This window comes from Chanos chanos, chromosome 2 (genome assembly GCF_902362185.1).
Source record: "Chanos chanos chromosome 2, fChaCha1.1, whole genome shotgun sequence".
Taxonomy (NCBI): Eukaryota; Metazoa; Chordata; class Actinopteri; order Gonorynchiformes; family Chanidae; genus Chanos; species Chanos chanos.
The window spans coordinates 5,048,923-5,061,047 of record NC_044496.1 but is presented as its reverse complement, the minus strand read 5'-3'; the positions used below and the strand labels follow the sequence as shown (position 1 = coordinate 5,061,047).

The following is a 12,125-nucleotide window of genomic DNA, read 5'->3' as shown; positions in this document are numbered from 1 at the left end:
AACACGCATTCACCACCGGTAACCAATGGTTACTGTCATGAGTACCCTTCATTTTTCCAAGGAGCAATAGACCAAGCCCAACTGTTGGCTGATCATTTATATTGTTCTTAGATTTGACATTCAATCACCATCGCAACACACATTATTCCAGTAAATGTACAGGAGATGTGTGTGTGTGTGTGTGTGTGTGTGTGTGTGTGTGTGTGTTTGTGTGTGTGTGAGGGGGGGGGTGTTATTTACTTTTCTAAACATGTCATTTGAATTTGAATTTCAGATATGCCCGAAGTGTGGTGCTTTGCAAAACATCATTTTCATCAGGATACCGCTGGTCCCTCATCTCTCTTTCGTAATCTTTGGTAATAAACGACGAGATAGGAGAGGGGGGGGGGGGATGAAAGTTTGCGGCAGAGTGAAGTGTTGCCATAATGAACTGGCTTCCAACCAAGTAATAAGGCCTGGACCTAATACCGAGGGCAGCCAGGCGAGCACGAAGAACATTAGAGCTGAGCAGCTAGGCTTATGCTGCTGCCTGGGAGGCCATGTCTCCCACAGCCTCTGCTGAATTATCTGAGGAAGGCGGTTGTGGCTGTTCCGCTCTTCCCTCTGTTACTTAGAAGACAGACACTTCCGTGAAAAGACAAAATGTTTTTTTTTTTGTTTGTTTGTTTATTTTAATAGGCCAGCGCTGAAAACAGCCTGGGTATATTTTCAGCCTCAGGTATACACACATGTAAAAAAAAAAAAAAAAATAGCACAGCAAATGGTCATTTAGAGACATTTCAGCACAAACTGTCTAAAAATCTTTACAATCTTCAGCAACAAAGCATGATTTACAGAAGTAAAACGGGACGTATTAATCAAGAAATGACAGTTTTTCATACAGAAGTTGTTTTTGACTACCATGGTCAACATCATAATAACTGGTGCACAATCACTGAGTAATACAATAATACACAAACTCAAACACACTGGTCAGCAATACACACACTGGTCAGTAATACACACACTGGTCAGTAATACACAAACTCAAACACACTGGTCAGTAATACACACACTGGTCAGTAATACACACACTGGTCAGTAATACACAGACTCAAACACACTGGTCAGTAATACACACACTGGTCAGTAATACACAAACTCAAACACACTGGTCAGTAATACACAGACTGGTCAATAATACACAGACTCAAACACACTGGTCAGTAATACACAGACTGATCAATAATACACAAACTCAAACACACTGTTCAGTAATACACAGACTGGTCAGTAATACACACACTGGTCAATAATACACAAACTCAAACACACTGGTCAGTAATACACAGACTGGTCAGTAATACACACACTGGTCAGTAATACACAAACTCAAACACACTGGTCAGTAATACACAGACTGGTCAGTAATACACACACTTGTCAGTAATACTCTTGTTAATGGAAAGAGTTTTAGGTTGTGTCTGATTGCTCGCTATTATTGTGTGTTTCATCTTTTATCAAAGCAATCCAAACAGATCTTAAAGAGGCAGACTACTTGGATTAATTTATGAAGAGCTTTTGATGTTCAACCAGACTTTGGAGGAGACACTAGCGCTTTATTTATTTATTTATTTATTTATTTATTTATTTATTTATTTATTTATTTATTTATATCCCCTCCTCCCAGATGAAAAAAAAGACCAAAGGAAAAAAAGGAAAGAAAGATCAGATCATGTTAATGATTTGTTTATAATAGTTTAAATAATAAGAATTTGTTTCATAACAAAGATTATGTTCACATCTCCGAAACTGTCTTCATGATACTATTGACAATCATCATAGAAACAAACTTTATTTTTTCTTTTGATAACTGCAATCCTACCATGTCACAGCAGCCTAAGCACTGTGATTCAACAAACACTGGCTGCAACAGGGTCTTGTTCACATGGAAGCCAAAATGCAAGAAAAGTGGTCCATAGTTTAATACTACTTGTGACTCAATTTAATGTTTTGTCCAAACTGATGGATGAGTGATCAGATTTCCTTTGTATGTCTAGATGAAAACAGGCCTGAACGAATCAATAAAGACAGAGAGGATCATTCATCAGGACACGAATGAAGACGAAGAAATGGAGAACGCAGGGAACGACATATTTATTCTCACCAAATATAGCCACCAACATTAATTAATGCAAATCTGCATTCATGAGTAGCGTGAGGAAGCCAGGTAGTAAAAGTAGAATGAGCTCTGAGAACAATGCACAATGGCAGTGATGAATAATTGATGTCTTTGAGACGTACCGGCTGATTCCTTCAAAGGAGGCTTCACGACAGGTACTGCCACTATCTGTATTCAGTCCACGCTGGGTGTGACACACACACACACACACACATACACACATTTATAAGACCATTTTCAGCTCTCTTTATCTAAATCCACGGCGGCACAAAATCCATTCGATCAAATGAGTTCTGTCAAACTGAATGGTGAAGGAACATTTCTGATGTCAAGCATTTAGAGAGATGACAAAAGGTAAGATTTTGATGTCATCAATGGAGAGCGAAGTATTTAATGATACCCTATGAAACTGGGCCAGAACCCTTCATTTAATCAAGACAATGACTCAGAACCACAAAGAAGCCCTCTCTGCAATGGCCCCACAAAATATAAGATAGTATTCTTCTCCCTTGTATGAACAAATTAGCAAAGGTATAATTCACCCACACATAAAGATAAAAACTTTGGGTAACAATCGGCATGTGATTAACGATCATTTAACATCCGTGAAACACTTGATTAAGTTTAAACACATCATTGGACAAAGGAACGACAAATAATGCAACAGGAAGTAGCCTAACTGAACAGGCTTAAGGAAGGTTAATTCACTCGATTTCAACATGAAAGGTTTAAAAGGAATGAATGACAATAATATGAATGAATCACATGAAAAAATTGATGAACTATGTATCTAAGCAAAATTATTAACAAATTTTCCATCACACATTTATCTGATGGGTCACACCTGCTTTTGCCAATGGAGTATTGCCAAGGAGTGCGTGAACATTACACTATCAGCAATGTGGGCTTCACCTTTTGGTTTCAGTGCACCAACGTGTTGTTTGTATCTGTGCATTAGAAGGGACAGGAGAAGGGACTTATGCTTGGGATAAGTGGTTGTAACTGAAATGGGAAAATGCACATCATTTTGTTGCATAATGGTGTCCTTAATGATAATAATACTAAAAAAAAAAAAAAAAAAAAGAAAAGTGCAAAACATTACTCAGTATAAAATTAATATTAAAATTCAACTGAACTTAACAATGAATAGTTGTTTTGTCACTCTACAAGACCAAGACCACCTGTTGACATAACCAGTAACAACCATTTTTTTGCACTAGACAGAGAAATCTATGTCTGTCTCTCCGATTCAATATAAAAGGCCTACAACTCCCCTGAGAGGCAAAAATACTGATGTGGTTCCCCCCCCCCCCCCCAACCACCATTGTGCCTATGGCTGAAAAAATGAAGACCACCCCCCCAAGTGACGAGGTGGCCGAGTGGTTAAGGCGATGGACTGCTAATCCATTGTGCTCTGCACGCGTGGGTTCGAATCCCATCCTCGTCGACAGCATTTTATGGGGCAGCCGTGGCCTAAAGGATAGAACCAGAGGGTTGCCGGTTCAATTCCCAGGCCCAACATCCACGGCTGTGTGCCCTTGAGCAAGGCACTTAAACATAATGCTGCCCACTGCTCTGGTCTGCGTCGCGTGTGTTCACTACTGGTGTGTTGGACAGGTTAAATGCAGAGACAAATTCACTGTTCACAGTGCAATCACAGAGATTTACATTTACATTACAACTGGCAAGTCATTCTCACCAGGACTTTGGTTTTCAAGCCCTGCCCACTGCCCTAAACCTGTCTGCGCACTCCCACAAAGAAAATCCACAAGATTAAACAGAGCGTCTGGTGAGGGCCCATGTGTGGAGCTCCAATGCGACAGAAATTAGCACAACTCAAGCCTCTCATACACATGCAGTGTGCAAATCTTGTGTGGTGATGCTTCTCCAGAGCTTCAGCTTTTGAAATACGCACCATCTCCCTGATTAGAGGAATCTTTACTGTGCTTACAAGATAAAATCTTACTGCAAAGGCAGAGGTCTCTCCAACAGAAGATAAAAGCATAGACTTAGATGTCACTGACATGAATAAGTTCTACACTGTGATGTTATCACAATGGTGCTCAAACACACACGCACACACACACACACACATACACACACACAGACACACACAAAAGATTTCAGATAAACTTGTTTTAAGCTTACAGTAGCACTCCAAGTCTGACATCAGCAGGCAAGAATGAGATATATAAGTCCCATGATCGAATGAGCAAGAGGCATTATGGGTAAAAATGCAAAACCTTTAATATTTTAACTCCATTTCGGGGTGGAGAATGTTGGGCACAGCCTGCACGGGATTTCATGAAAGTAATTACAAAACTAAGAGATGGTTAGTATACTCCATGATCAGTTTACCAAAAGGTTTTTATTTTTACTATGCATTTACTAACTTAGAAATGCTGGTACCACTTTACAATAAAACCACCCTTGCAAAGGGGTTATAAACGGTTTATAATTACCTTATTAATTAGATTGTGAACACTGTAGAAATCATTAATAAGCTGTTAGATAAACACATTAGATAAAAAGGGCAACAGTGTCCCTTTGCTTGCCAAATAGTGAGCCCCCAATTATCAGTACTGTTAAGCCTCTGATGTCATTGGTTACTTAGCTTACCTTGTCTTCTCTGTCAGCCAGCATTTGTACCCATCTGCTTCATCAGATATTTGTTAATAAGTTACTAGGATTTAACCACCGTCAACATATCTTAATAGTCATTAGGTTTCATTTGGCATATCAAATTATGGCATATCAAATTAACATATCAAATGACCGGATTCATACACTAGGGCTTTGGCAATATTGTTTACTTTGACATTTTCAGCATGCTATCAGCAGCCATCCTCATTATTATCACAGGTGTTGATATGACATACGCTATCGGGTTGTTATGCACACAGGATATTAAAGTGGAATGTTCTCATGCGTGTCTGGGGTTAGATGGGCGGAGCTTCCCAGCATGCCTTGGGGCGATGGACTGTTGTTTAAACCCCGTTCGTCATTGTTCAGTTTATGCTTCCCATTGTGCTTAGTAGAAGTGTATGCGTATCGTTCATCGTGTAGTCTTTGTGTTGAGTTGTTAATTCTTGTGACAGTTTAATGTTATCTGTGTACTGTACATGTAATTGTCTGTGTGAATGATGTACTTCTCTCCTACCGTGTCAGCAAGTTAAGTGTATTACTTCTTGGTTTGTGCTGTTGCAAAGAGGTGTGTTGCCAAAAGAGCAAAGGCAGTGTTATCACCTTAGAAAAAAAACAGCAACTCATTAATAAATGTTGATGTATTTTACAGTTTACAATAAGACTCCCTTTTGCCAGTTATAAATGTTAGTAATTCATCAGTGGATGGTGATGTATTTTACACTTTACAATAAGGCTCCCTTTTGCCAGTTATAAATGTTAGTAATTCATCAGTGGATGGTGATGTATTTTACACTTTACAGTAAGGCTCCCTTTTGCCAGTTATAAATGTTAGTAATTCATAAATAAATGGTCATAAAAATGAGATGAAGCTGACAGTTTAACATGCTGACTGATAAAGGGACAAGATAAAGTAAGCTAAGCAACTATCAAAGTCTGGGATTTATCAGAATAGACAGATAAAAAGTGCAGCGGGAACTTGATCTTGCCAAATAGTGAGCCTAAAATCAATGTACAAAAACCGCGTTATAACTACTGTTTATTAATGATGTATAACGTGTTTACAATCTAATTAATAACATAATTGTAAACCATTTATAAATCCTTTTTAACAGTCTTCTTGTAAAGCGGTACCGGCCCATACAACACTCCCAGAATGCTCTCCACAAGTAAGGTGTCTCATAGGAACAGAATTTCTTTCAGGAACAGACCAAGAATAAGTAAGAAGACCTTTGCTTTCCTTCCCTCCATCAGTTTGCATCTCATCAACACTGGTTAATGTGAGAAAAAGCCCTGACGTAGTTTTCTCGGCATGTCTCAGATATAATGAAGTCCGGGGGGAATAAAAACAGATTCAAACAGGCCGCCAGAAACAGTGACCATGAACTGAGCACTTTAGGGATAAAAAAAAAAAAAAAAAATCTCAAAAGCCGTTGCTCGAGAAATCGTTTGATCGAGAAAATATCAGCGTACCTCTGGTTACAAAAGAGCTCAAGTTTATGAAGGCTCCTCTTCAACAGCTTCTTCAAAAATCTTTCATATTGGATAAGACTCACGACATAGGAAGATCATGAAGAGGAGGGACTTGCCATTTACTTTCAAGACACCACATTGATGGGGCAAGAAAAAAAAATCCCTGAGTCATTCATTATGTTTATCATGCATGACCATGACAAAAACACTCTAGCAACTGGTGCTGAAATGTTAAACTTGATTTAAAACATATGGATTCTCAACATTTAATAACTCATATTTTAATCAAAAAACAAAACAAAAAACAATAAACTGGTTTCCGTCTGAAGGATGTGCATGTCCATCCCCTCAGCCATGCACAGGGTAGAACAGCAGCTCTGTAAAGTCAGAGGAGTTAAATTAGGATAAATCAGAGCCTCCTGTTACATGTTCACTGTTATGGAGTCTTGGGAGGTGATGCACGGGGCTATGTGACTTTCAGTCCACAACATATGGTCCCAAAACCTCCCTGCTGCTCATCGTCTGACACAAGCCAGGTTCCTCACAGAGCCCAAAATGAAACCCCACGACCATCTGACAGAGAGTTCTATGCATTAGGAGGGTGAGAGACAAGGTTTTTTTGTTGTTGTTGTTGTGAAAATGATGTTGATCCTAAGCAGATATATGATATAGTGTAAGAAGAGGATTTATGGCTGCAGCCGTGCTTTCTGTAGGATTACAACAAAATGGCGTGACATGAGAAGTGTCACAGAGAAGTGCTCTTATATTCAACAGTCCTGTAATCGCAGCTCAGGAGTGGGAGAAATCTGCTAAGTTAATCCCTGCTCTTATTTCAAAACTGATAAGTTATTACAAAGCTTATGTGTATGATCATTTATTTAAGAACTTGAGCAAATGTGGTGGGCTACGGTCAAAAGGTCAATAAAGAAAAAAAAAAAACTAAGAAAAAAAAAAAGCTAACGGATACGCCTGCAACGTGCTTTAACATCTTTAGAGAGAATCTGAATGGGTCACCTGGGTCATTGCAGAATAGGAGGACAATTTGGGCATCGACGCTTTTCAAAAACTGACCGTTTATTTTTATCATTTTCTGTTATGTATTTAAGAAAAACAGGTAATAAACCGTCAAATAATTTGATTCGTCCAGGTCAGGCATCAAAGGTACTCGTTTTTTGTTTGTTTTTTCTTTTACTAGTTTCAGTATTATTTCAAAATACTTGCTCAATTACGCATATAATCATTGAAACTTTCAAATGGATAACTGTCACAAAGCTGGACCAGGTGGGCATCGAACCCAGGTTGCCAGGGCAGAAGACCAACAACCAGTGAACGCCCCACACAGGACTAGGGGGAACCCAGTTACAGAGTCAGACACTCGAGTGTAGGTTAGATCTCAAAGATTTTAATGAAGAACAAAATCTCACAAGTCCAAAATACAGCTCAATCCAAAAAGGGAAAAAGAATAAGAGATCAAAATGAGGTAAAAAACTTAGGCAAAACGCTTTTTCAAAAAACAAGCAAAACTAGTCCAAAAAGAGAAAAACAGGTACAGTCCAAAAAGGCAAACAAAAGCATTTCTTCAGACAAAAAGAATTACACAGTACAACAAGGAAAAAGAACTCAGATGTCTTACATGGAACAGGACTCTAGAACACAGGGGAATGGCTCAAAGACTAAGCAAAGTTTGAACAAAAGACCATGGTTTAAATAGACAGACAAGACAAGACACAGGTGATACACATACATCAATAATGAACAGGGAAACTGAACATGTGACAGGGACAAAACAAAAGACTGAGGACCCCTATGGCCAAAAAAGGAAAGACACCCCACAGTCATGACAGATAATAGGTTAAACCCTCGTGAGCTGAGAAAGTCATTTAAGATGATATGGCATCAGCATTGAAATTAGAGTAACAGGGTTGCAGAATAGCAGGGCTGCTCAAAGTAAAAGGGCTGAATGGATACATTACTTTTCATTGCAGAACATGACATAAATGTGACAAATAAATACCCAGGACCACAGGAATGTTGTTTAAACAAATTGTTTTATGAGGATTAAGTCGGGGGTGCCGTCCTGTTTTGATTTTGATTGTTGTGGCCTGCAAAGCCCTTTGAGACTGTAAACAGTGATATTGGGCTCTAAATAAACTTGAAACTTGAAACTTTTAACAATTACAAGAGATGTATATCAACAAAATCATACCAAAGAAAAGTAGATTTAAAGCTTATTTTAACTGTTATATTTGATATGCAAATTGATCATCGAGAAGGTGGGACAACAGAAAAATGCCATTTTAGGGCAAGTATAATTTACACAACAAGTGCATGTTTTAGTATTTTGTGCATGGATTATTTTTATGGATTATTTGAAATTGCATGGGTGGGACAGAAATGTTCCATCTACAACCGAATGGGCACCATGCATTTCAATGAAATCAAATGCTTTCAGATATTCCAAAGGAGCTGGGTAATGTTCTGTCAGTAGAAAGGCATTAACGAGGGTGTGTCCTGGCCAAGTGTAAACGACCATCAGGTTCCTCTTTACACTTAGTAAGTTCCCTTAGAATTTTAATGCAGAATCTAAAATGAGAATTACTGTTCCCACCAGCCACTTCCTGACTCAAATTTAAATAGATATCTTTAATCGTGGCCAACCGAGAGAGAACAACGCTGTTATTAAATTGATGGGTAATGGTGCTGATGGTCGTTTAATTGTGTTGAAATAACCCAAAGCTATTCAAGCTGAACCTTCTTTTTATTAATATGATAACCACACTCCATATTAAACTATTTTTATTTTTTTCCACACATACTTTATGTATTTGAAAAATTATTCCACATTACCAGATAATACCAGATACACTGGAACATAGGGATGGAAACATGCTTATTTAAATATGGCTAATTATTTCTAGCCATAATGAGAGAATTACCCATGCAAGGATATTTTTTGCACAGAGGATGACAGATTTTCAATATATCTATATATATAACTCTGAAAACTAACAAAGCTGACATTACTTCTTTGAAATCAGTCAAACTTGATTGATTTCAACATAAATCTATTTCAGCTACTAGAGGGGAAAAAAATGATAAAAAAAAAACGATGTCTTGTCAGAAGGAAAAAAGAAATCAGTAAGAAATTGCTCAGGAATAAAATAAAATTACAGACAAATCAATTGTTCTGTCAGAAATGGATTATATGAGTTACGTATTGACAACAGTTAACACAAGCGGAAAATTACAGTCATTAGGCAATCAAATTCTGCTTGTTTGCATATTGTTGAGAAGTCAGGAAGCTTTTATTACAATAGCGGGACATGAAATCCTCTCAAGGCAAGATTAGATGAAGTCAGTGCGAACACACTCAAACACAGACAGTAATGACAGGGTAGAAGCACTGTTGGCAGAAAAAAAACAGACTCCTGAAGGAAATGCTTTCAACGTGAGAGGGTAACTGAACCTAGTCAAGCACAATCTTCACTGCTGACATTGGGTTATATCAGCAATTTAATCACTACTTCTAGGAAATCATGATTTAGTATATAAACTTGATTTTTTTCATGAAAAGAACTGAATCGATTTAATAATTATCCAGCATATTCAAACTTAGTCAGGAACACAAAATAGACACGTATTCAGTCTAAAATGAATGAGTCTTTGCATTTCATCTGTACTCTAAACTAATAACCAGTTAAAGCCCTGATTATCTGACTGTTCTCTCATTAACTTGTATTAAGCTCTTATAAAAGAGATTGGATGGGTAAATCCACGATTACTGTTTTAAAACCCCCAGAGGCCACAATCATAAGCATAACTCACATAAGCTGTTCCTCCACTGAAAACATTTAGATATAAATATGCACAGCAATTTCATTTTGAGCAGTTGCCTGACTTAAACACATGAGCACCACTCTCTTGTGGGTGGCACTGTGCATCAGCCCTGTATGCACACAGCTTTAAGGGGACACATGACCTTGCCAGGGCATCAGATTGTTCACTCCGTAACCTGTTGAGAGAATGGCTTGGTCCCTGCATGTGTGTTCATCTCCAAGCTTTCAGTTTTTCTTTCTTTCTTTCTTTCTGACAGATTCCTCATCTCATGTTATTTGACTTACTTTGCACTTTGTGTCTTCTTTCCTGTTTGCCTTTTCAAATGATCTGTTTGAACAGAGCTGAGAGGCGTCTCAAGAGATGAGGGTTTGCAAGCATAAAAACTGAAGTAAGCCATGTCCCACGCTTTGCTAAGAGACATAAAAACAGAGCACTTGAAGAAAAGAAAAAACACTGATCACATCAATAGTGAAATGAAAATTACCACTTTTGGGAGTGCATTTGTTTTACGAGTGAAAGGATACAGTGCAAAAGGGAATGGAAAAAAACCAAAACAATTCAGATTGCATCTCTCTCCCCCAAAAAAAACTATACGACTCTAATTGTGGTGTCTCTAATGACTCTACATGCAGATGAAGTTGCTTTTGAAGGCAGAATCAAAAGTCAGAGTAATCCAGTGTCTCCATCATAGACTTCTAACTTGAAAACTGGACAGAAATGGCCACTACATCTACAAAACAGACATTTCCCACCTTTTTTTTTTTTTTTAAAAAAAAGGCTCTAAACTCTCTCCCAGCATTCTTGCACCCCCCTGGATGGAGGGGGAGGCAGTCCAACATTCGCGGACATGCGTTAGCTGCCCGTAAGCATATGATGCAAGAACTGAGCTGGTCACCTTTGCTGACGGAAACAGGCCCATCCATTATAGTGACTGTCATACTGTCATGCTGTCACCTCCACAATGATGAATGACAGAAGATCAGCACGGACTGCTGAGCTGTCCTTCGGCTTAACCTGAACGGAAATTGTAACGTACATTATCAATCTGGACACAACTCGTTTCGATGAAATTTCAGCCGAAAATGTCACAGAGTCCCCTACCCCCCAAAAATATGCAAATTGCACGCTGATTCTGAATTTGATTACTCATTTATAAGACAAACTGGTTAAAAAGTAAAGTTGAAGACCCTTTTACAATATTAAGCTGATTTTAGAAAGAATAACAGCAATAGAAAAAAGTGTCAACTTCAGACTGTCCTGTACAATTAGGCTCCTTGGAGCAGAGAGACAGTGAGGGAAGTAAAGTTGGCTCTAAGCTTTACACAGACACTCCTCAATAACATCTGTTCTCCTCTCTCCAGAGGAGGGACTCACAGTCTCTGTGCTAAAAAAGCCTACCTGGCAAGATCAAAAGTAGAGTGCCCCCCCCCCCCCCCCCCCCCCCAATTTTGAAGTAGTCAGCCAGATGATAAAAGTAACTAGGGAGTCAGAGGGCATGGGTGCCCCCCCCAAAAAATGGCATGTAATGTTTGCTTGGCCTTCCTTTTTTACTTTTCTTAATAAAAACAGAACCCACATATATCTATAAATGGATTAGTGATATTGCTTCTAATTAAGCATATCATATTGTTGAATGAATCCAGTACAGAGCTTGTTATAGACAGTAAATGTAAATGTAATTTGATAAAAAATCCACTCGGGACTCTACAAGTTTCTCAAGGTCATGACGCAATAACACAACTGTATTGCACTGCATCCTGTCCAACAGCATCCTGTCTATCACCGCCCTGTTCACATATTTTACAACAATGATCTGGGAACCGTGTGTCTCGCAAGGTCATCCAAGCTTAAATGAAAATTAAATTCATTTGTGCATGAAGGAAACAAATAAAAACAATATTACTGATGTCTGTGTAGTTTCTATGATCTACATAAAAGTACTCTGACAAACTCGACTCTTTGACGTCTCACGACTGCGGAACACTCAAGCAGTCGAGCTTGTTCGACACAA

General features: G+C 38.5%; 1 protein-coding gene and 1 non-coding gene across 2 annotated transcripts in view; one reads left to right on the top strand and one right to left on the bottom strand.

Annotated features, from left to right (window-relative positions):
* The window catches only part of LOC115830063 (xaa-Pro dipeptidase-like), a 48,589-nt gene that overhangs the window by 27,508 nt on the left and 8,956 nt on the right, over positions 1-12,125 (bottom strand). Inside the window, exons 5-8 of the mRNA XM_030794112.1 lie at positions 11,101-11,116; positions 4,152-4,169; positions 2,246-2,345; positions 1,516-1,536 (exon numbers count right to left, since the gene is read on the bottom strand). Coding sequence (XP_030649972.1) covers positions 1,516-1,536; positions 2,246-2,345; positions 4,152-4,169; positions 11,101-11,116 — 155 coding nt within the window. The remainder of the gene's footprint in view (positions 1-1,515; positions 1,537-2,245; positions 2,346-4,151; positions 4,170-11,100; positions 11,117-12,125) is intronic.
* On the top strand, positions 3,527-3,608 carry trnas-gcu (transfer RNA serine (anticodon GCU)). Its single transcript has one exon. It is a non-coding gene; the product is annotated as a tRNA-Ser (tRNA).